This window comes from Schistocerca piceifrons, chromosome 8, assembly GCF_021461385.2.
Source record: "Schistocerca piceifrons isolate TAMUIC-IGC-003096 chromosome 8, iqSchPice1.1, whole genome shotgun sequence".
Lineage (NCBI taxonomy): Eukaryota > Metazoa > Arthropoda > Insecta > Orthoptera > Acrididae > Schistocerca > Schistocerca piceifrons.
Genome location: NC_060145.1, coordinates 1723080 through 1749680, shown reverse-complemented (window position 1 = coordinate 1749680; position 26601 = coordinate 1723080). Strand labels below are relative to the sequence as shown.

The 26601-nt window shown below is 43.5% G+C and overlaps 1 protein-coding gene across 1 annotated transcript in view; it reads left to right on the top strand.

Annotated features, from left to right (window-relative positions):
- Positions 1–26601, top strand: part of LOC124711675 (flotillin-2) — a 328442-nt gene that overhangs the window by 293998 nt on the left and 7843 nt on the right. The window contains exons 4-6 of the mRNA XM_047241871.1: positions 15655–15774; positions 21206–21420; positions 23859–24042. Coding sequence (XP_047097827.1) covers positions 15655–15774; positions 21206–21420; positions 23859–24042 — 519 coding nt within the window. The remainder of the gene's footprint in view (positions 1–15654; positions 15775–21205; positions 21421–23858; positions 24043–26601) is intronic.

Here is a 26601-nt window from a genome sequence, read left to right as displayed (position 1 = left end):
CGACGCCTGAATCTCCAAAAAATCACGGGACACCTCCGAACACCGTATCGGACCTCCTTTTGCCCGGCGTAGTGTACCAACTCGGCGTGGGACGGACTCAAAAAGTCGTTCGAAAGTCCCCTGCAGAAACACTGGGCCATGCTGCCCCTGTAGCCGTCCATAATTGCGAAAGTGTTGCTGGTCCAGGATTTTGTACACGAAGTGACCTCTCGATATGTCCCATAAATGTTAGATGGAATTCATGTCGGACGATCTGAGTGACCAAATCATTCGCTTGAACTGTCCAGAATGTTCTTCAAACCAATCGCCAACAGTTGTAGTCCAGTGACATGGGGTAGTGTCATCTATAAAAATTCCATCGTTGTTTCGAAACGTCAAGTCCACGAATGGCTGCAAGTGGTGTCCAAGTAGCCGAACATAACCATTTCCGTCAATGGTCGGTTCAGTTGGATCAGAGGATTCAGTCCATTCCGTGTAGACACAGCCCACACCATTATGGAGCCACCAAGAGTTTGCACAGTGCCTTGCTTCGTGGCCTTGGACCACACTTGAACCCTACCACCAGCTCTTAACAACTGAAATCGGCACTCATCTAAAGAGGAAACGGTTTTCCATCGTCTAGGATCCAACCGATATCGTCACGAGTTCAGGAGAGGCGCAGCAGGCGATGCCGTGCTGTTGGCAAATGCACTCGCTCAGTCGTCTGTTGCCACGGTACATTAACGCCAAATTTCGTTGTACGCCCCACATTGATTTCTACGATTATTTCTCGCACTGCTGCCTTCTGTTAGCACCGGCAACTCTATGCAAACACCGCTGGTCTCGCTCGTTAATTGAAGGCTATAGGCCACTGCACGGTGCGTGGTGAGTTCAAATGACTGAAATTTGGTATTCTCGGCGCACTCTTGACACTGTAGACCTCTAACGATTTCCGAAGTGGAGTTTCCCCTGGGTCTAGCTCCAACAAACAGTCCGCGTTCAAAGTGTGTTAATTCCCTTGGTACAGACCTAATTACGCCGGAAACCTTTTACGTGAACAACATGAGCACAAATGAGAGCTGCGCCAGCGCACTCCCATTTTACACGCTACCGCCATCTGTGTACGTGCATGTTGCTGTCCCATGACTTTTTATCACCTCAGTGTATTACGCTGTTCCATTAATGAGTCACGCCAAGGAAATCTGAGGGATCAGATCACCTGATATTGTTCTAATTTTACAAAAAAACAATGACAAACCTGGAAACACAGTATAATGTTATACCTTGCAAAACTTTTTAGAATTCCAAATTGGACGTGGAAAAAGGCATTGAAGAATGTGAGGTGAACCTGCTGAGTTAGTGGACTGCATTGAGTGAGAAAATGAAACACGGCGCAAATGCAAAATAAACGTACGTTTGTCCCCTCATGACTGAGCCGAATTACCATATACTGAAACTTCCTGGCAGATTAAAACTGTGTGCCCGACCGAGACTCGAACTCGGGACCTTTGCCTTTCGCGGGCAAGCCGAGTTCGAGTCTCGGTCGGGCACACAGTTTTAATCTGCCAGGAAGTTTCATATCAGCGCACACTCCGCTGCAGAGTGAAAATCTCATTCTGCTACCATATACTGAGCTGTCTCCGCCAGAAAAATTACCAACGAGTAGTTTCTTCCTTATTATGAATCCGTTTAAATCAAAATTGCCTCAGAGGTTTGAGGCACACGACCTAGTTGTTTCTCGTATTGGTTTCTCAACAGTTTGGGTGCAGTTACCAATAAAGAAATAATTGCAATAGCTCAAAATCAATTAAGGCCTATAACAATGTCTTAAACGACGGACTAGGAAATTAACTGATTCAATTCAAGACTTCCTTCCACGGATTCATGGAGATGGTGAGGAAAAATGAAAAAGTAATCAGTCTGGAGCGGCGGGGTGTATGAACTACTCTTTGAAAAAAACGAAAGAAGGAAAGAACGGAGTGAAGGATTGTTTTCTTAATATCATGGTAGCTCTAACAATCTACCCGTCACTTATGGTTACAAACAGCAGTGGGATAATGTTGTTTTCAGCATCGAAGTTAATTAAAATTAGGCTTCGAATCACCATCTTAGAAGACAAATTAAACTGTTTGGCTTCGCTCAGTACTGAACGCGACATTTTAAGACGACTAAGTAATGAAGATATTGTAAGCAGCTTTACTGGTATGAAGTGACACGCAAATCAGTTAGGAAGCGTCTTTCTTTTAAAAGTCAAAAGTGGTGACAGCTTTGTCCCGTCAGCGCAGCAGGATTAAACGACAGTGTAGTGAGTCTTCCCGAAAGGTTAATGTAGTTTCATCCATGTTAATTGCGGGAGTTCAAACTTTTCCCCTTTCCTTGCGTTAATGATGAATCGATGCAGTTCAACAATTTGTTCTTCGTACTCGGCTAGCATCTTCTGCGATATTTTTGTCTTGGTCCGCATACAAAGCTGAACACCATGATGTAGATCCGGTACGTTCGGCGATCCCTTTGTAATGGAATATAGCTTTGTTTGATAAATGATCACTTTCGTAGAAAGTGAAATTCCTGCTTGTTTGTTCTCCAAAATCCAAGTACTGAATTCTGCTTCAAATTTTTGCCATTTAACAGTTCCACTGCTCTGATTATGTTTACTGCGAGTTGCTTTCTATAAAACAACTTCTTGATTCCGCCAATGTCTTATTATTTTTTCAGGTGGAGGCGGCCCAAAATGCCTTTCTGAAGCCCTGTTTCCATGTTCTTTTCATATGTAATCACATGCAGCTTAAATGCTATAATAGTCCATAGCAATGACAGTTTTCAGCCATAGTTTGCAAGTAAAACCTCAATATAGATACGGCACAAGTGGAACTCCACAGTAAACACAACAATAACTGAAGTTTGAACCAACAATACTAAAACCGATAAGGACGGCGTTGCGCATGCACTGAACTCTATATAACTGGAATGCCAAAAATTCGCAAGGAAGCTAAAGGAAGCTAACGGTTCATGCCGAAACATAACAATCTTGAAAGAATGGTGGTTTCCTGCCTTAACTTGCTACCAGCGTATAAGACGCATCCAGTTTTGGGCCTATTTTCGAAGGAAACAAATGCTTCTTGTACGCCGGCAAACCTTAAATCCTATATTACAGACGTTCAGTCAGAAAATGGCTCCAAATTTCTTTCTTTGGCAGATAAGTTACCTCAGGCCCATCGAAATGACGTGAGACAAACGAAAAATAGTGTGTAGGTGAACAAGCAGAAAACGCTGGAGATAATTTCAGCCGTTTCTTCAACGCGGGCGTAAGTTGCGAATATAACAGTTTCGAGTTGATGCGTCGGCGTTGGTGCATAGATCGACGTGGGAAGTTTTCGTTGTAAAGCTTAGTTCACACCTGTTGCACCAGCCAAAGAGGCCTCATTTCGTTCCGTTCACCGAACACGATGAGATTACAGTTTGTACCGCGGAAGACATTACGAGGTCGCCTGCATCTTGCAAGACTTTCACTTAAAGAATCAAGCGTGGCACAGCTGTGGCTTGCTTTCTGACCGACCTGGTTTGCATTTTCTGCGCTTGTCCTAAATAGCTTAAGGGAAGTCATTTTCTTGCGTAGGCTTTTGTTTTTATTTTGAAAGAACCAATTTACTTCATAATTTAGCGATTTAGCTAATTTCCTGCTACCTCCCCCTTGGCATAGTCAAGTTGCTATCTCAGACGTGAAATCCGTATGTAAAATGGAAAAAAAACATGCCACCTTTAAGTGGGTTGTGTCACTGCACCAGCATACAACACATTAACATACGTAAGTGCAAGTATTTGTAAAATGACCGCAGATGGCACGGTCGGCGAACGTGTGTACTATTACGATACACACTGAAGCACTAACAACTGGCTTGATAAACAATTCTGTTGGGCAAATTGATGTGTAACTCTGATGCGCTCGGTAGCACATTCATCCTTTGGCCAGCCTTCTTATTACTTTATAGATTTCAGACACCGTGGGTTTCAAAGGTGTGGCTGTAGCACAACGGTGGGAGGCGCTGTCACCAAGCATTGTGTTGTCTGTCAAACAGGAATGAGACATTTCCACGTGTAAAGCAAATGCATGTGTTCCATATTTCGTAGTGAAGCTTGAAATGTTCGTGATCTACATCTGTATTCTGCGAGTGACCTGACGGTGTCTGGCGGAGGGTACTCTGGGAACCACCACATATCCCTACTCGCTCCCTATCCCTATTATACAGGGTGAAGAAAAATTCGCGCACTCGGAATTCGCCAGTCCTGAACGGCCGTTTACTGCCCAAAATACGCGCAGGTGGAAACTCTGTGGCGGACATTTTTGTATTGCGCCGCAAAGTCCGCGAATTTTTCTTCATCCTATATAAGCGACTGGTGCGTGAGAAGAACCATTGACGGTAATCCTCCTTTTTATCCATCAGTCTTCTGGCTGGTTTGATGCGGCTCCTGTGTCAACCTCTTTATCTTATGTAGTTTTTACGCTCCCTCACGTACCACAGAAGTTAATCGTTATTGTATTGACACACGTATTATGCGTTCTGCCCCTTCTTCTTGTCAGTGTTTTCCTCGTGTTGCTCACCCTGTTGGTTCTGCAGAGAGCCTGCTTATCTCTCATTTTGTCGGCCAACTTCGTTTTCTGCGCCCTTCTGTAGCGCCTCATCTCAAATGCTTCTTTTCCAGTTTTCCCACAATCCGTGACCCACTTGCGCGCAGTGAGGTGACAAGAGTCGAGGGCCGCCTCCTCCTCGTATCGTGACGCAGCTCCTTTTGCCCGGCGCAGCGCTGGAACTCGACGTGCCGTGGACTCGACAGGTCGCTGGAGAGTCCCCTGCAGAAATATTAATCCGCGCTGCCTCTACAGCCGTCTGTAATTGCACAAGTGCTGCCGGTGCAGGATGTTGTGCACGATCTGACGTGTCGATTATGTCCCATAAATGTTCTGCAGGATTCGTGTCGGGCGATCTCGGTGGCCAAATCATTCGCTCGAGTTGTCCGGAATGTTCTTCAAACCACCTGCGAACAGTTGTGGCCCGGCGACACGGCACATTGTCATAGATAAAAATTCCGTCGTTATTTGGGAAAATGAAGTCCACGAATGGCAGCAAACAGTCTGTCCCAGTCGACGATCGGTTCAGTAGGACAAGAGGACACAGTCCATTTCGTGCAAACACAGCCCACACACCGACTTTCGGGTCCACGGCTTCGTCAGGTCTGCGCGACACTCGAACCGCATCACCAGCTGCCACCGACGGAAACCGGGGCTCGTCTGACCGGGGAACGGCTTCCCAGTCGCCCAGGACCAGCCGGTAGGGCCACCAGCTGAGGGGAGTCGCTGCAGGCGACGTGGGGCTGTCAGCAGAGGCAGTCGCGCTGCGCTGGCCGTGTGCTGCCGCGGCCCATCAACGCCAGGTTACGGCGCTCTTTCTTAAGGGACACGTCCCGTATCCATTTCTGTGGTTGTTTCACGCAGTGTTGCATGTCTGCTAGCACTGACAACTCTACGCAAACGCCGCTCCTCTCGGTCGTAAAGTGGAGGCTGTCGCCCACTGCGTTGTCCGTGATTAGAGCTAGTGACTCAGATGTGGTGTTCCCACCACACTGCTGACACCAAGGATCTCGGAATATTGAATTCCATAGCGGTTGCCGAAATGAAATGTCCCAAGCGTCCAGTTCCAACTACCGTTCCGCGTTCAGAGCCTGGTAATTCGCGTCGTGCGGCCATAATCTCGATGCAAACCCTTCCACACGAATCACCCGAGTACAAACGAGAGCTCCGCCAATGCACTGCCCTTTCATACCTTGCGCACGTGATGCTTCCGCCATCTGTATATGCGCGAATTTTGTCACTTCAGTGTACAGTGCTGTACTACGAACATACATTGCAAGAAATTTACTCCTCAAGCCGGCCGGTGTAGCCGTGCGGTTAAAGGCGCTTCAGTCTGGAACCGCGTGACCGCTACGGTCGCAGGTTCGAATCCTGCCTCGGGCATGGATGTGTGTGATGTCCTTAGGTTAGTTAGCTTTAATTAGTTCTAAGTTCTAGGCGACTGATGACCTCAGAAGTTAAGTCGCATAGTGCTCAGAGCCATTTGAACCATTTTTACTCCTCAAATTATGGCCAATATCTCATAGTATGAGTCTTGCCTGTGGATGCTCTCTTTACTTGGTTTTGTCTATTTGTTTCAGTCGTCGTGTGTTATCTTGCAGCCACGGTAGCAGAATTCTTTCATTTTATTGACTTCGTAGTTCCCAATTTTCATGTTAACTTTATAGCTTCTATAACAGCTTGAATTTATATGTTTCTCGCGTTCTTGTTATTTCCCGAGCTGTACACTATCTGGTCATAAGTATCTGGGCACTCGTATGTAATGCAGAAGCGACCACTAGATGTTACGAGAGGCTGATCCGCCAGTACAATTGGAGGCTGTGGGTACTGTGTCATCATTAAAGAAGCAGTATCACGAGAATGGATCTCTCAGAGGAGCTCAGTAACTTCCAACGTGTACTGGTCACTGGATGTCAGCTGGGCAACAAGTCTACCAGGACATCTCAATCCTTCCAGCGGGCCGAGACGACTGTCGGTGATGTGGTTTTCAAGTGGAATCGCGAAGGAACAATCGCGGCTAAACAGAGACCAGGCAGACCAGATATACTGATGCTCAGGGACCATCGAGCATTGCAGAGGTTGGTTACAAAAAATCACATGAAATCCGTGGAAATAAATATTCAACTGTTCCAAAGTGCTACCAACAGAAAAAGGAGAATTAGGGTTTGGTAAAAGATTGAGGTACAACGGTCCAAGTGCTCAGCACATTTGTGTAGTCAATGTTAAGCGACCTTTGAGGTGGAGTAAAGACTGACGCCACGCCACAGGACAGTGGATCACGGGACAGAGGACGTAACCAGCCATCTTGTGTAGTGAAGTACAGAGAAGGTGCTGTCGCGGTATGGGGGAGTTTTTCGTGATAAAGGCGTGGTCCCCTCATTCCCCTTAAGAAAACGATAAATGCGGAAGCATATGGACAGATTTTGCAGCCCTGTGTACTGCTAGAGTAAAGGAACAGTTCAGAGATGATGATTGTTTCAGTATGATAATGCACTCTGTCAGTAACCAGCAACTGTGAGGCAATAAATGGATTGGCCTTCTGAGGGCCCTGACCTGAAACCAATGGAGCACCTCTAACATCACTCCGTTCTGTGGTTTCGGCTTTTGAGGGAGAATGACCTTCCATTCCTCCAGAAATATTCGGACACTTTCTGAAAGTGTCCCCAGCAGAGTTCAATCCGCCATAAGGTGAAGTGTGGACGTGCCCCATATTAATAGCCACTGATAGGTGTCCAGATACCTTTGAGCATTCAGTGTTTTTGGGATTGAGTATGTTGCCTGACTTTTCGGAACATGCGCTCTCGGAATTTTAAACACCTCTGTGATGCACAACAACTCTCTTATAGTGGATGCAACTGCAGTTTGATAAGTATCTCTGTGAAGCTCTCGTGCTTGCTATAAGAGCATGTGACAAAACCCGCCGTTTTCCGTAGGAACTTCTCCATTTCCTCTATTAATCACACTGGTAAATGTTCTTAGACTACAAGCAGTGCTCAGTACAGGTCCAGTAAAGTGATAACATCTCTTTTGGATTCTTCCATTTAATCTCCTGCTGTCATCTGCTTTCCTCACGGCTAGCTCTATGTGGTCGTTCCAACTTAAGTCGCTTCGGATGGTTACTTCCAGACATTTCAGAGTGCCTGCACACTGGACGTGTAGTCGTATGGCTTTGAAAAGCAAGATGGCGTCTAGTGTGGTTGTGTGTAGTGATCAAGTGAACAAAAGTTACAGTTATGCCTTTACAAATGTCTGCTTGTGTCTGTGTATGTACGGATGGATGTATGTGTGTGTGTGCGCGAGTGTATACCTGTCCTTTTTCCCCCCTAAGGTAAGTCTTTCCCCTCCTGGGATTGGAATGACTCCTTACCCTCTCCCTTAAAACCCACATCCTTTCGTCTTTCCCTCTCCTTCCCTCTTTCCTGATAAGGCAACAGTTTGTTGTGAAAGCTTGAATTTTGTGTGTATGTTTGTGTTTGTTTGTGTGTCTATCGACCTGCCAGCACTTTCGTTCGGTAAGTCACATCATCTGTGTGTATATATATGTAATCAAAAAACAAAGATGATGTGACATTACCAACAAACACTGTCTGCCTGTGTCCATTCATGCGAATGGACAGTTTGTTGCTGGTCATTCCCACATAGAATGCATCACAGTGTCGGCAGGTCAGTTGGTAAATCACGTGGGTGCTTTCACACGTGGCTCTGCCTTTGATCGTGTACACCTTCCGGGTTACAGGACTGGGGTAGGTGGTGGTGGGAGGGTGCATGGGACAGGTTTTACACCATCTCTGGCTGCAACCCTTCTTTGCATCAGTCCCTATACCAGTTCCAAACTGAACAATCCATTGCCATCTCCCACCTAATCGTTCACCTACACATCAACTTAGCCAATGAACACACCCGTCAACTCCTATCCTTAATAAAAGTCCTTAATCTTTCCTCTCCCACATCCACACCGGCTGTTCAGAGCATCCTCCTACAGTCCAACCGCAAATTAGAACAGCATGCCACCCTCCACCTCGAAAAACTATCCAATCTCCTGGTTTCCCACCTCCGGAAAGGCAACTCACTCACCCTTCACAACCTTTCCAGCAAACCTCAACCTCCTCTCATTGCACACAAACCCAGTCTCTCCCATGTACTCAATCTCCCACTTCCAGCTCCACTCCCTCCAAAATCTCAAAATTCCAATCAACACAATCTGGAACCACAGCACCCTAATTCAGTAGTTAACCTTTCCTCCAAACCTCTCTCCCAATCCGAAACCTCTGTCCTATCCAAAGGCCTCACCTTCAGCCCCACTCCCAGATTCAACCAAACAGCCCTCGTCAAAGATTTACTGTCCTACTCTCGTCCTCTCTGCTGGAAATATCACTTTGCCACGAAGAAAAATGATCCTAATCCTACTCCCAATGATCCAACTCCCCAGGACACTATCCAAATTGAACCCTGCCTGGAACAGTTCCGTCCTTCATCGCAGCGGGACCCACCTCCTCTTCCTCAAAATCCTCCTCTCCAAACCTTCCAGGAATTTCTGACTTCCAGCCTTACATCTCAATCCTTATTAAAAAACCTTAATCCTACTCCCAACATCACCACTGCTGAAGCCCAGGCTATCTGTGATCTGAAGGCTGACCGATCCATCGTCATTCTTCCGGCGGACAAGGGTTCGACGACCGTGGTACTTGATCGTCGGGAGTATGTGGCTGAGGGACTGCGTCAGCTTCCAGACAACACCACATACAAAGTTTCCAAGGTAATCCCATTCCCGATGTCCAGGCGGAGCTTCAAGGAATCCTCAGAACCTTAGGCCCCCTGCAAAACCTTTCACCTGACTCCATCAACCTCCTGACCCCACCGACACCCCGCACCCCTACTTTCTACCTTCTTCCTAAAATTCACAAACCCAGTCATCCTGGCCGCCCCATTGTAGCTGGTTACCAAGCCCCCACAGAACATATCTCTGCCTACGTAGATCAACACGTTCAACCCATTACATGCAGTCTCCCATCCTTCATCAAAGACACAAACCACTTTCTCGAACGCCTGGAATCCTTACCCAATCTGTTACCCCCGGAAACCATCCTTGTAACCATCGATGCCACTTCCTTATACACAAATATTCCGCACGTCCAGGGCCTCGCTGCGATGGAGCATTTCCTTTCACGCCGATCACCTGCCACCCTACCTAGAACCTCTTTCCTCATTACCTTAGTCAGCTTCATCCTGACCCACAACTTCTTCACTTTTGAAGGCCAGACATACCAACAATTAAAGGGAACAGCCATGGGTACCAGGATGGCCCCCTCGTACGCCAACCTATTCATGGGTCGCCTAGAGGAAGCCTTCTTGGTTACCCAGGCCTGCCAACCCAAAGTTTGGTACAGATTTATTGATGACGTCTTCATGATCTGGACTCACAGTGAAGAAGAACTCCAGAATTTCCTCTCCAACCTCAACTCCTTTGGTTCCATCAGATTCACCTGGTCCTACTCCAAATCCCACGCCACTTTCCTTGACGTTGACCTCCATCTGTCCAATGGCCAGCTTCATACGTCCGTCCACATCAAACCCACCAACAAGCAACAGTACCTCCATTATGACAGCTGCCACCCATTCCACATCAAACGGTCCCTTCCCTACAGCCTAGGTCTTTGTGGCAAACGAATCTGCTCCCCGTCCGCCGCTAGTGGTCTCGCGGTTGCGTTCTCGCTTCCCGAGCACGGGGTCCCGGGTTCGATTCCCGGTGGGGTCAGGAATTTTCACCTGCCTCGAGATGACTGGGTGTTTGTGTTGTCCTCATCATTTCATTATCATCCAGGAAAGTGGCGAAATTGGGCTGAGCAAAGGTTGGGAAATTGTACGGGCGCTGATAACCGCGCCGTTGAGCGGCCTACAACCTAACATCATCATCATCGAATCTGCTCCAGTCCGGAATCCCTGAACCATTACACCAACAACCTGACAACAGCTTTCGCATCCCGTAACTACCCTCCCGACCTGGTACAGAAGCAAATAACCAGAGCCACTTCCTCATCCCCTCAAACCCAGAACCTCCCACAGAAGAACCACAAAAGTGCCCCACTGGTGACAGGATACTTTCTGGGACTGGACCAGACTCTGAATGTGGCTCTCCAGCAGGGATACGACTTCCTCAAATCCTGCCCTGAAATGAGATCCATCCTTCATGAAATCCTCCCCACTCCAACAAGAGTGTGTTTCCGCCATCCACCTAACCTTCGTAACCTGTTAGTTCATCCCTATGAAATCCCCAAACCACCTTCCCTACCCTGTGGCTCCTATCCTTGTAACCGCCCCCGGTGAAAACCTGTCCCATGCACCCTCCCACCACCACCTACTCCAGTCCTGTAACCCGGAAGGTGTACACGATCAAAGGCAGAGCCACGTGTGAAAGCACCCACGTGATTTACCAACTGACCTGCCTACACTGTGATGCATTCTAAGTGGGAATGACCAGCAACAAACTGTTCATTCGCTTGAATGGACACAGGCAGACAGTGTTTGTTGGTAATGAGGATCACCCTGTGGCTTAACATGCCTTGGTGCACGGCCAGCACATCTTGGCACAGTGTTACACCGTCCGGGTTATCTGGATACTTCCCACCAACACCAACCTATCCGAACTCCGGAGATGGGAACTTGCTCTTCAATATATCCTCTCTTCCCGTTACCCACCAGGCCTCAATCTCCGCTAATTTCAAGTTGCCGCCACTTATACCTCACCTGTCATTCAACAACATCTTTGCCTCTGCACTTCCGCCTTGACTGACATCTCTGCCCAAACTCTTTGCCTTTTAATATGTCTGCTTGTGTCTGTATATGTGTGGATGGATATGTGTGTGTGTGCGAGTGTATACCCGTCCTTTTTTCCCCCTAAGGTAAGTCTTTCTGCTTCCAAGATTGGAATGACTCCTTACCCTCTCCCTTAAAACCCACATCCTTTCGTCTTTCCCTCTCCTTCCCTCTTTCCTGATGAGGCAACAGTTTGTTGCGAAAGCTTGAATTTTGTGTGTATGTTTGTGTTTGTTTGTGTGTCTTTCGACCTGCCAGTGCTTTCGTTTAAATTTTCCCCACATGGAATGTTTCCCTCTATTTTTATATATATATATATATATATATATATATATATATATATATATATATATATATATATATATATATATATATATATATATATATATATATGACTTACCATACGAAAGCTCTGGCAGGTCGATAGAAACACAAACACACACATACATACATGCAACCAGTGGTTGCTTCATCAGGAAAGAGGGAAGGAGAGGGAAAGACGAAAGGATGTGGGTTTTAAGGGAGAGGGTAAGGAGTCATTCCAATCCCGGGAGCGGAAAGACTTACCTTAGGGGGAAAAAAGGACAGGTATACACTTGCACACACACAAATATCCATCCGCACATACACAGACACCTTTTTCCCGCGTGGAATGTTTCCCTCTAAAGACAAAGATGATGTGACTTACCAAATGAAAGAGCTGGCAGGTCGACAGACACACAGACAAACACAAACATACACACAAAATTCAAGCTTTCGCAACAAACTGTTGCCTCATCAGGAAAGGGGGAAGGAGAGGGAAAGACGAAAGGATGTGGGTTTTAAGGGAGAGGGTAAGCAGTCATTCCAATCCCGGGAGCGGAAAGATTTACCTTAGGGGGAAAAAAGGACGGGTATACACTCGCGCACACACACACACACACATCCATCCACACATATACAGACACAAGCAGACATATTTATATGGTTCTTTAAATATGTCTGCTTGTGTCTGTGTATGTGTGGATGGATATGTGTGTGTGTGTGTGCGAGTGTATACCCGTCCTTTTTTCCCCCTAAGGTAAGTCTTTCCGCTCCCAGGATTGGAATGACTCCTTACCCTCTCCCTTAAAACCCACACCCTTTCATCTTTCCCTCTCCTTCCCTCTTTCCTGATGAGGCAACAGTTTGTTGCGAAAGCTTGAATTTTGTGTGTGTGTTTGTGTTTGTTTGTGTGTCTGTCGACCTGCCAGCACTTTCATTTGGTAAGTCACATCATCTTTGTTTTTAGATATATTTTTCCTACGTGGAATGTTTCCTTCTATTATAACCATATATATATATATATATATATATATATATATATATATATATATATATATATATATATAGTTGTGTAAAATCTGAATATTTGTAATAGGTACGATGTAACACCCAATATTGTGCCTCATTAGCTACAATGGTACATTTGTATCATGTATATGTAACCACATATGTATATATGACTGTACTAAACTTGTAAAAAATGCTATGACGTTTGCAAAAGACACCAGTTGGTGTCTCCATGGAAAAAAATACAATAAATAAAGAAAAAAAATGAATAAAATCACAGTCATCCATTATCGCACGGCATCTCGCCAGCAATCCTGACATGAGGTCACCAATGGGAGCACTCACACTGTAACAAATGAGTCGCAGACTATATGTGTACCCACATATGATTGGCGAACGGATCCCCTCCTGTTGGGATTTTAGAATCAGTGCCCATATGGCCATCTAAACTGTGGAATGTCAATTATGATGATGTGAACATAAGGGCAACACTATACTCAGACCCTGAGTGGAGAAAATCTCCGACCCGGTCGGGAAGTGAACCTGAGCTCCTTCGGTTAGCAATCTGTCGCACTGACTGTGCAGCTACCGAGGTGGACTTCTGAAAGTTCGCTCATTTAGTGTACGAGTGCAGGTCGTTACACGACCAAAGTGAACCGTCAGAGAGCTGCACAGTTTGAGGTTACCTCAGAAATGAACCTACCAGTAAGTGTAGTTAATTACTGTATCTTCTACAAGATAAATCATTAAGAGGACCATTTCAAAAGTGATCTTTACTACACAGCATCAAACTGCAAAGTCCGTATATGGCGTAGTGCTATTGTAAATTATTTGCGGCGTCTGGAAAATGCCAACAACACAAAGCATGTATCATAGAACTTAAAGCTGTATCCATATTTTACATAGTGTAACATCCCCAAGATTTCCAAATTTTCGTTGTCAATAGTGCGTCACTGCTGGTAACAACCAAGTAGATACTGAATTCACCACGTCCCCCACATTTCAGCACTGCTGTTAACCCGTATCAATTATTCTGAAAAACACAATTTCTGAAAACATCTCTTGTATTAACAGTATTTATTAGTATTATTTGTTTGTTTGTGGATGACTAGATGTTCACTTGGAGATATGGTTTCTGAAAGTTTCTCAACTTACCAAGCTGATGCTCCACACTTTTCAGAATGTAGTAGAATTTTTACAGAATCATTCTAAAATAACTGTGGAAACCATCTGGATTATTACATACGTATTTTTCCTCTTCTTTTATAAATTTCATTTACCCATTCCTTCCTCCTTTTCCACTGTCTGGGCCTTCGCCATTATTATACTTGTGGAGAAGAGACCTTACTCGGTGGCCAAGTGGTCTCTCTCTCTCTCTCTCTCTCTCTCTCTCTCTCTCTCTCCACACACACACACACACACACACACACACACATTTCTCAAGTCACTGTTTTCTTTCTGTTGTGGTAAGACCCACAGTGTATTAGAAGGTACTCATCATCATAGAACCAGCAAAAGTAGAGAAATACTCTCTGACAAGCACCTCAGATGAAAGCCATTTTCCTACACATATGTGTTTCCAGATTTTTTCGCCACCCTCATACGCGTGTGCCCACACACACACACACACACACACACACACACACACACACACACACACACATGCACACGCTCTTTGTAGTAACAATGAATTATGTTTGAACTTGGCACCTACAACACAGTTCAATAATTCTTACCAAGACAAAATTAATTATAAGGTTTCATTCTGTTGAAATTTGCACTCTGCAGCAGAGTGTGCAGTGATATAAAATTTTCTAGCAGATTAAAACTGTGTGCCTGACCGAGACTCAAACTTAGAAGCTTTGCCTTTCATCATAAAGTGCCCTGCCAGCTGAGCTCCGCAAGCACAGCTCACAACCTGTCCTCACAGCTTTACTTCTGGAAGTACATCATCTACTACCTTCCAAACTCCACAGCAGTTCTCCTATAAAACTTGCAGAACTACCACTCATATAAGAAAAGATATTAAAGAGATCTTAGCCACAGCCTGGGAGGTGTTTCCAGAAAGAAATTTTCACTCTGCAGCAGAGTGTGCACTGATATGAAGCTTTCTGCCAGATTAAAATCTGTGTGGACAGCTCGTGAGTCTTGCTTGAGTAGCTCATTTGATAGACCACTTGCCCACAAAAGGCAAAGAGCCCGAGTTTGAGTCTTGGTGTGGCCACACAGTTTTAATCTGCCAGGAAGTTTCATATCTGCACACGTGCTGCTGCAGAGTGAAAATTTCATTCTAGAAATATTCCTCAGGCTGTGGCTAAGCCATGTCTCTGCAATATTCTTTCTACCAGAAGTCCTAGTCTTGTGAGTTTCACAGGAGAGCACCTGTGAAGTTTGTAATGTATGAGATAAGGTACTGACAAAAGTGAAGCTGTGGGGATGGGATGCAAGTCATGCTAGAGGAGCTCGCTCAGTAGACCACTTGCCTGCAGAGGGTAAAGTTCCTGAGTCTGAGTCTCGGTCTGGCCCACAGTTTGAATCTGCCAGAAAGCTTAATATCTACACCTTCCCACCAAAATAATTTCTGGGCTGTAAAACACTCTTCCAAAATACCAGCCCGTTTCCAAAATCATTTCAGGGATATACTTCCATTTAGAGGCACTGTGGTATCTTCTGCATCTGTATATGACTCAAATCTTGGAAGACATTCTTTAGCACACATTACAACTGGTACTTAATAATTCCACAGTGTTTCATGACATAGGCACTTCATAATAAATTGTTTGTTTATTGGTTGTGATAGTGTGGTTGTTCCATGCCTTTACAATATATCTAGTGAAAGATAACACTTACAAGTCATTAACAACCTAACTTTTAACCAGTAATGTATATTTTATGATGCTAAAAAGAATGTATTTTATTTTCAGGAAGCAGAATGTGAAAAGTCAGCCATGGACATAAAGTATACGACCGACACGAAAATTGAGGACAACTCTCGAATGTTCAAGCTGCAAAAGGCCAACTTTGACAAAGAAGTCAACACTGCTGTAAGTACATTAGCATCTGCAATATTCTGTAGGTCTAAGTTTCTCACAAATCAGAACAACTTGTAAATTTTGTACTGTTTAGAGGCAACAATATGACAATATTGATAGTCAGTCAGTGCATTTTTCTAGACAAGTTGGAATGTTTTGTTATAGGCATCAAGAAAATACATCACACTGTCTAGGTAGGTGTAGATGGATGTTTGTTTTGCATGATTCATGGAATTCACATGCTTTTTTTTCCCATGTAAGTTCAATATGAAATTCACAGTGATATTTAGCTCTTCATTGATCACTAACAGGTTACCTAGTGTTGCCCCACTTTATATTTATCCCCGTCCTATAGAAGAAAATAATAAAATTTATTACAGTATAAAAACAAACATAGTTTCCTTATAAGTTTTTAAAGGTATGAATGAAATATACAAATTATAAAATATTTTACAAATACTTTGTAATATTAATTTATTGCATAACTTGGCTATAGATAATATTTTTGATTTCCACCCCATGTGCAAGAATAAATAAATTCTTGAGTGAATTCACCATTAAGCAAGCAACATTAATCTGTCCTCAAGAGAAACATGGTGAACTCAAATCCTCGGTACTTAAGACTGCTCCTGTAATTTATTAATTGTGATTGAGAATAAAAGTTTTTGATTATTTTTATGTAGCAGATTCTTCCCATTCCCATATACTTTTTTAATGCTTTTGAATGCTGCTATGTGTGTCGTAACCATACTGTATTATTTCCTAGATAGTAAGCTTCATCTGCATTAAGTTCAGCTGAAATTTATTAATGTTTATACCAGCCATCCAACTCTGTTGAGACATTGTGACATTTCTAGAGACATTCAAAGAAGGACTATGGTCCGTAGCATGGAAATCATGCAGTACTAGTTGGAGGTGACTTTAACCTGCCGAGTATAGACAGGGATTTCTATGAATTCATTGTGGGGGCAGATGTTACAGATAGACACTCACACAAAATACCTTCGAACACATTTTCTGAAAATTATCTTGAACAGGTAGCTCACCAACCCACACACAATAGAAATATCTTAGATCTTGTAACTACAAATAGGCTGGACCTTAGTGACAGTGTCAGTATAGAAAAGGGGATTAGCGATCATGATGTCATTATAGCAGCTATGATTATGAAAGTCACTAAATCAGCAAGAAGGCTAGGAGAGTGTTTCTACTAGATGGGGCAGATAAGCAGTCATTAGCATATCACAGAGACAATGAATTTACATCTCTTAGTACCAGTAAGATAGATGTAGAGGAATTATGGCCAAAGTTTAAGCACACTGTAAATTGTGATCTGGGGAGTTATGTTCCTAGTAAGTGGATGAAGGATTGAAAAGACCCACCATGGTTTCATGGTGGGTGCTAAGGAAGCAGAGGCTGTTGCACCATCAGTTCAAAAGGGAACACACAAATAATGACAAGCAAAGGTTAGTAGAAATGCATGCATCTGTGGAAAGATCTATGAATGAAGCATACAACTATCACCATCACACCTTAGTAAAAGGTGTGGCAGAGAACCCAAGAAAATTATGGTCATATGTAAAGTCACTAAGTGATTCTAAGGCTTCCATTCAGTCTCTTGTTGACCAGTCTGGTGTGGCAGTTGAAGATAACAAAATGAAAGCCGAAGTTTTAAATTTCACGTTCAATAAATCATTCATACAGGAGAACCATACAAATATGCCATCATTTGACCATTGAACAGAGTCCCATATGGATGACATAATAATAAGCATCCATGGTGTAGAGAAACAACCGATAAATTTGAAGCAAATAAATGAACAGGTCCATATGGAATCCCAATTTGATTTTACAAATAGTACTCGATGACATTGTTCCCTTACCTAACTCATATTTATCCTGAGTTTCTAGCCTAGAACAAAGTACCAAGTGACTGGAAAAAGGGGAGGTGACTCCAGTATATAAGAAAGGTAAAAGAACGGACCTGCAAAATTATGGATCAATATCCCTAACTTAGTTTTGGTGCAGAATCCATAAACATATTCTCAGTTTTGATAATAAACTTTCTTGAGATTGAGGAGCTTGTGTTCACAAATCAGCATGATTTTAGAAAGAATCACTCATGTGAAATTCAGCTACCCTTTTCTTAGATGATATATTGCAAACTGTGGATGAAGGGCAACAGGCAGATTCCATATTTCTATATTTCTGGAAAGTATTTGACATGGCACCCCACAGCAGGCTGTAAATGGAGGTACCAGAATACGGAATAGGTTTACGGATATGTGAGTGGCTTGAAGACTTCTTTCGTAATAGAACCCAGTTTGTTGTCCTGGATGGTGAATGTTCATCAGAGACACAGGTATTACCAGGAATGCCCCAGGGAAGTGTAAGAGGACTGCTGTTGTTCTCTGTATACATAAATGATTTGGTGGACAGGATGGGCAGCAATCTGCATTGTTTGCTGATAATGCTGTGGTGTACGGTAAGGTGTCAAAGTTTAATGGCTGTAGGAACATGCAAGATTACTTGACAAAATTTTTAGTTGGCGTGATGAATGGCATTTAGCTCTAAATGTGGAAAAATGTAAGTTAAAATGGATGCATAGGAAGAACAAACCTGTAATGTTCGGTTAGAGTGTTACTATGCCCTGCTTGAGGTAGGCAAGTCCTTTTAATTATCTGGGCATAATGTTGCAAAGCAATATGAAAGGGAAAAGCATGAAAGAACTGTGGCAGAGAAGGTGAATGATCAACTTCAGTTCATTTGGAGAATTTTAAGAAAGTGTGGTTCACCTGTAAAGGAGACCGCATATAGGACACTGGTGTGACCTATTCTTGAGTACTACTAAAGTGTTTGAAATCTGTACCAGGTCAGATAAAGGAAGACATCAAAGCAATTCAGTTGGGGGTTGCTAGATTTGTTACTGGTAGCTTCAAACAGCACGTAAGTGTTATGGAGATGCTTCCGGAATTCAAATGGAAATCCCTGGAGGGAAGGCGATATTCTTTTCAAGAAACACTATTTAGAAAATTTGGAGAACCGGCATTTGAATGTGACTGCCAAATGATCCTACAGCCACCAACATACATTGTATGTAACGATCACAAAGGTAAGATTTGAGAAATTGGGGCTCATACGGAGGCATACAGACAGTCATTTTTCCCTTGCTCTTTTTGTGAGTGGAACAGGAAGCTATCCTTTGCCACTCACCAACAGTGCCTTGTGGAGTATCTATGTAGATGTAGATGTAGATTCATGTGTTTCAGATGGTGCTTACAAGCTACCCCCTTCTCTCTCTAACCCTCACCTCCATCTCTAAGAGTGTTACAGGTGTTGTATATAATCATCCCAGAGACCCTAAAAATTTTGGACTTCACATATTTACAGCCTTAATCATGAAGGTTTATAATCAATAGCCTTATGTCTGTTTATTATATACATTTTTTGTAACAATGGAAACAAAATGTAGTGTGAGAAGGGCTATGCAAGAGGCGTTCAATGAATTCGAAAGTAAAGTTCTATCTACTGACTTGGCAGAAAATCCTAAGAAATTTTGGTCTTATGTCAAAGCAGTAGGTGGATCAAAACAAAATGTCGAGACACTCTGTGACCAAAATGGTACTGAAACAGAGGATGACAGGCTAAAGGCCGAAATACTAAATGTCTTTTTCCAAAGTTGTTTCACAGAGGAAGACTGCACTGTAGTTCCTTCTCTAGATTGTCGCACAGATGACAAAATGGTAGATATCAAAATAGATGACAGAGGGATAGAGAAACAATTAAAATCGCTCAAAAGAGGAAAGGCCTCTGGACCTGATGGGATACCAGTTCGATTTTACACAGAGTAAGCAAAGGAACTTGCCCCCCTTCTTGCAGCGGTGTACCATAGGTCTCTAGAAGAGCATAGCGTTCCGAAGGATTGGAAAAGGGCACAGGTCATCCCCGTTTTCAAGAAGGGACATCAAACAGATGTGCAGAACTATAGACCTATATCTCTAACGTCGATCAGTTGTAGAATTTTGGAACACGTATTATGTTCGAGTATAATGACTTTTCTGGAGACTAGAAATCTACTCTGTAGGAATCAGCATGGGTTTCGAAAAAGACGGTCATGTGAAACCCAGCTCGTGCTATTCGTCCATGAGACTCTGAGGGCCATAGACATGGGTTCCCAGGTAGATGCCGTGTTTCTTGACTTCCGCAAGGCGTTCGATACAGTTCCCCACAGTCGTTAAATGAACAAAGTAAGAGCATATGGACTATCAGACCAATTGTGTGATTGGATTGAGGAGTTCCTAGATAACAGAACGCAGCATGTCATTCTCAATGGAGAGAAGTCTTCCAAAGTAAGAGTGATTTCAGGTGTGCCGCAGGGGAGTGTCATAGGACCATTGCTATTCACAATATACATAAATGACCTGGTGAATGACATCAGAAGTTCGCTGAGGCTTTTTGCAGATGATGCTATGGTGTATCGAGAGGTTGTAACAATGGAAAATTGTACTGAAATGCAGGAGGATCTGCAGCGAATTGATGCATGGTGCAGGGAATGGCAATTGAATCTCAATGTAGACAAGTGTAATATGCTGCGAATACATAGAAAGATAGATCCCTTATCATTTAGCTACAAAATAGCAGGTCAGCAACTGGAAGCAGTTAATTCCATAAATTATCTGGGAGTACGCATTAGGAGTGATTTAAAATGGAATGATCATATAAAGTTGATCGTCGGTAAAGCAGAAGCCAGACAGAGATTCATTGGAAGAATCCTAAGGAAATGCAATCCGAAAACAAAGGAAGTAGGTTACAGTACGCTTGTTCGCCTACTGCTTGAATACTGCTCAGCAGTGTGGGATCCGTACCAGATAGGGTTGATAGAAGAGAGAGAGAAGATCCAACGGAGAGCAGTGCACTTCGTTACAGGATCATTTAGTAATCACAAAAGCGGTACAGAGATGATAGATAAACTCCAGTGGAAGACTCTGCAGGAGAGACCCTCAGTAGCTCGGTACGGGCTTTTGTTAATGTTTCGAGAACATACCTTCACCGAAGAGTCAAGCAGTATATTGCTCCCTCCTACGTATATCTCGCGAAGAGACCATGAGGATAAAATCAGAGAGATTAGAGCCCACACAGAGGCATACCGACAATCCTTCTTTCCACGAACAATACGAGACTGGAATAGAAGGGAGAACCGATAGAGGTAGTCAAGGTACCCTCCGCCACACACTGTCAGGTGGCTTGCGGAGTATGGATGTAGATGTAGATGTAGATGTAAATTAGCACCAGAAAATGTGCCTCCTACTTAATAAATATTTTATTTATTGCTTGTAAACTAGCAAATGGGGAAAAACTGTGACTTAGGACTTGTGATTGGAGCACATATATTCGTTTTTCACTTCTGACTTATGGAGTAAGTGTAATAGATGGTACTTTGCAGAAAGCAGAGGCACAGCTGGCCTACGAGCTGCAGGCGGCAAAGATCCGCCAGCACATCCGTAATGAGGAGATCCAGATCGAGGTGGTGGAACGGCGCAAACAGATTGAGGTTGAAGCGCAGGAGGTGGAACGCAAGGAGCGGGAGCTCAATGCAACTGTGCGTCTGCCTGCCGAGGCGGAGAGCTACAAGGTGCAGACCATCGCAGAGGGAAAGAGGTGTGTACCCCTAGCATTGTTGGTCTGTCATTTCGTTCACTTTAAATCTCTGGTCTTTCAAGAGGTTTTCTGCTGTTCTCTCTCTCTTCCTAACTTGTGCAAATCTTTTCATCTGTACATAACTACTATGCCCAACTTCCTTTAACATATGTTTTGCATATTATACTTTCCATTTGCCTCTGCTACTTTTGCCCTTTTTGTGCTCCTTCCTGTACCCAATTAACTATTCATGGATGTCATAGAAGGTGTCCCACTTAACCGTCCCCTGGTCTGGTAAAAGGGATCTTCCATTAATTTCCTTCCTTGATTATCATTTTTATTTCTTTTACATTTCATACGTATTTGCCATGTACTTCTTTTTTTTACATTTTTCAGTAGCACTCCATTTAAATTCCTTCCAGTTTCTTATTCTATAGATTTCTAATGGTCCATGTTCCACTTTCATACAATGCTGTTCTCCAGACATACAGTCTTAGGAATGTCTTCCTCATTTCCCAATAAATATCTGATATTTATTCCATGTGATCTGATGGTACACAGTGTGTTGCAGGTGTCGGAAAACATCAGTTAACATTGTTAACATATATTAACATAGGCCTATAGTATCCTAATGTATTATATTGCTCAATGTTTTCAATTTAACACAAATAACAAAATTACTGTTCTAAGTATTCATTTACAGAGTAAAAACAGTGACACAACAAATCTGACTCCACAGCTTTGCTAAATTTTATGTTGTCTTCGATGGACTTAATACAAATGGGAAGATTGTTGAACAGTTGGAGGCCCATGTGGAAAGCTCCCTTTTTACACAGTTGAGTGTTTGTACATATAACATGCAGATTTGCATTTTTCCTGGTGTTGTGTTCATGTATTTCATTATTTTTTACGACTCTGGGGTCAGTTGGCACTATGTGGTTTCTGAAAAACTTTAGAGTCTCGAGAATGTAGAGGCAAGGCAGTGTAAGGATTTCCAACTTTCTGAAGATGGGTTTGCAGGAGTCTCTGGGTTTGCTCCCAGTAATAATCCTCATTGGTCTCTTCTGGATGTGCTCAGAGCAGTTGGAGAATTTCCCCAGAATATTACACCATATTTTAGGTGGGCTTGTATGTAAGCGTAGTACGCGCTGGTTAATGTTTTGAGGCTAGCACATGTTTTCAGTACACCCATAGAGTTCTTAATTGAAGAAAGCTCTTTTGGCCTGTGCCATATACTACTGATTTATTCCTTTCTCTGGCTATCCTGTGTGGCTTTACTTCTTAAATCAAATTATTTTGTCACTTCTTTTTTTCCCCAATAGCACCACTTTTCAAATACTTTGTTCCTTATTCTCTGGATTTCTCTTTCACTATTTTGTTCCCAATTTTGATGTTAAGCAAACTGTTAGTCTCCCGTTTGTCAGTTTTGTCTTTGCTTAGCGTCAATATACTAAGAATTGCAAACATCATATTCCACCGTACATTATCAATGACTTTCTCTTAAGTTCACAAACACTAGGAAAGTATCCTGATTTTACTTCAGTCCGGCTTCCATTACTAAGTACAATATCAGACGTGCTTCCTTGGTACCTTTCCCTTCCCAAAAGAAAGCAGGTCTTTGTCAAGTACTCCTTCAATTTTTATTTCTATTCTTTTGTGTGTTATTGTTGTCACCAGTATATGGGTTTGACTTGTCGCTATTTGTCCAATAATACCAGGTGAGTAAATAGTTATTGTGTGTTACTTTCTAGTCCTCTACTGCTAGCTCAGACTGTTCCAGCTCATATGCCCACCAGCAACCAGCTGGGCACATGTGGACACCGGAGAGCAGGGATAGGGAAACAGTTGATGCACACACAATCAGACAGTTGGTCTGTGGCATGCGTGATTGTACTGGAACAGCTGTGAGCCTATGGGCAGGGGTGGCCAAGTGGCTAAAGCATGCACAGAAGGCATGCAATAGAACTGCCTGACAGGTAGCCTACCCAACCTGCGCCTGGCTGTGAGCGAGCTGAGGGATGCCCTGGCATCACACTCACCATTTGTGCAGTGGTGGAATAGTCTGTGCTCAACTATTGTAAACTATTCTGCTGTTGGCAGCAACACTTCACTTACAGCTGCAACCAAGATCACCAGAAAAGAATCATGCAAGTTTTCTACTTAGTCATCAGATTTGCTTCTATCAAAACACCCATTGCAACCATAGCCATCATTACAACTGTGGGTCCATGTTTCATGCAAATTATCACTCTTTTCACTTGTTACATTTTTTATGGTTACTCATAATTAGTATTACTGTCTCTTCTTGGTGTCATATTCTGTACAACACAGACATTATCCTAATAATAATAACTGTTAGCATGGTTACTATGATCATGGGCATCTCAAAGAGATAATGAGTCTTAACTGTAACATGTTTGGTCTCTGATAAGACTTGCAGAGTTCCTGTCATTTTCCAGGACCCAGACTGTGGAAGTGGCCAAAGCAGAAGGAGAGAAGATAAAACAGATTGGAGCAGCAGAAGCATATGCTATAGAGAGTGTGGGAAAAGCGGAGGCTGAGCGCATGCGTATGAAGGCAGCTGTCTACAAACAATATGGTGATGCTGCCATCATGTCCCTTGTATTGGATGCCTTACCTAAGGTGAGCTCAAGAGCCACAGACAGGTCCTTTCTATCCAGTGTTGTGGTGAATAACTAGCTCTGTGAGAGTTTAAAGGAGAGCTGAGGGTTTCTTATAGAAATGGATGATCTCACAATGACAACATAAAGAAAATAAAAGCTTCCATTGAAAGTTGATCATACACATCAGATGATAATGCAGTTTTATATCATTTGTTTATTGTAGCCAACTGTTTTTGCTTTCCAAACATCAAGTCCTTTAAATGTGTCCCATTACATGAATGATACTGCTCTGGCCATCTAGGCTAGCTATGCTTTGATGCTTGCCCTGTGGATTCCTGAACGTATGTCTGTATGTTGTAGTCTTGAGTTTGAAAACCTTACTGTGCTTTATGAAGGTACAGCTAGTACTTCAAATAAGACTGAAGGTGCTTGCATCATATGCTGATAGAAGAAAAATCAGGTCAAAGATTGCTCCTTTTTAGGAACTAGTGTTCCATGGTAGTAATTCACACATCATTTTCTTGAAGTATTTGATAATATGGTTTAAATGTCCTACAAAAGTTGTTGTAGAATCTAAGATTCTTACGGATTAAAGGAGACTAATCACTGAAAAGCAGAAGCATTGTGTTGTCTGTAGGCACACACAAAAGGAAGAAAACTTGCTAGCTTTCAGAGTTGTTCTTTGATGAACTAGAGTAAAATACACACACACACACACACCTGTGCCCCTATGTGGTGGTGGCTAGACTAAGGCTATTTTTCAGCAGGTAGACTGATTGTGGTGGGGGCAGTGTCAAGTGGTGTGGGTAGAGGGAGAGGAATGTGGGAAACGGGGAGAGAAGCTGAGGGTGGGAGGCTGGGGGGGGAGTCAGCTGGTCTGCTCACTATGAATGTGGGAGGTAAGGGTGGCAGGTATATGGGCTGGCAGGATTGTAGCAGCTGGTGGGCAGCAGCACACGCTGAAGGTGGTGTGGGATCATGAATTGGGAGAGGGTGATACAAAGGAAGAAGGAGAAATTGTTGGGTGGAGAGTGTGGGGCACTGGGGTTCCTGAGATTGAGGCCAGGATGATTATGAAAGCAGAGGATACATTGTAATGATAACTCCCATTTGTGTAGCTCAAAGAAGCTTTGGTGGAGGGAAGGATCCAGATGGCTCAGGTTGTGAAGCAGCCATTGAAATTAAGCATGTTGCACTCAGCTGCATGTTGTGGCACCAAGTAATAAACTTTGTTCTTGACAACAATTTGGCAGTGGCCATTCATCCTGGTGAACAGCTTGCAACCTACATCCTCAATTATTTTCTGGATGTATTCCAATCTCTGTCTTCCTCTGGATTTTTTGGTGGTAGTCATACCAACAGACTGGAATAGAAGTTGTTGGCCGGGTGGATTGGGCAGGTCTTTGTCTGCCACAGGGATATGATCCACAGTTTGGTGGTAGCCACTCAAGTGAGTAGACAGTTGATTACCTGTCATTCCCACACAGAATTCTGTACAGTAATTGCAGCATAGCTGATATACTGATGATGATGGGGTCCCATACTCTGAGGAGCATAGGGGACGGTGCGGGAGACCCGCACCGCCGTACTAAGCGAGGCCCTAGTGGAGGTGGTTTGCCATTGCCTTCCTCTGACCATAATGGGGGTGAATGATTATGATGCAGATTACACAACACTCAGTCATCTCGAGGCAGGAAAAATCCCTGACCCTGCCGGGAATCGAACCCGGGACTCCATGTGCGGGAAGCGAGAACGCTACCGCAAAACCACGAGTTGCGGACAGGGTGGGGCAAATAAAATAAAAGTGACCCAGAGAACAGGTTACCAGGGTACAAAGAAACACAGCAGGAAATACAGTATTAACCTGACTGTAGCAGATGTTGAAAGTGACCATTCATCTCTTGGCATTTTTGAGCCCTGGTCAGCAAGCTGCTGTAGGTGGATCAAAGCTGGACTGCTGGAACTACTGCTGTCTCGTCTGAAATGTTATGCTGCAGTTCTTGAGGACTATGAGGTTTGTTGCAATACACCTTAGACGTAAGGGTCTCCACACAATGTAATCACACACTGACAGATCAGGTGACCTGGGTGACAATAAATTCACCTCCAATTGTATCCATTCATCTGGACAACTTTTATTTGCCCCAACATGTATAACATGGCTGCTTTCATATGTCACCCTGTCTTTTATTGGGTAGGAAATGCCTGTAACTGGATAGTGGTAGTGTAGGTGGATGTATGGGATAGATCTTGCACCTGGGATGACCATAAGGGTTGCAGGATTGGGAGTGGGATTGAATAGGGATGGAGAAGGATATTCTGCAGGCTATGTGGGTGGCAAAACACTACTTTGGGGGATGTGGGTAGGATTTTGGGTAGGACATCCCTCATAGTCAGTGAATGTGAGCCAGATAATAGGTTTTAGGTGTTGACTCAACAGGAAGGATTCCTTCAGATGGCCCACAAATAAGTTGGCATAGGATGGTACCATGCAGGTACCATGGCAGTGCCACATATTTGTTTGTAGATTTGGCCTTCAAAAGCAGAATAATTGTGGGTCATGATGTGTTTGGCTGGG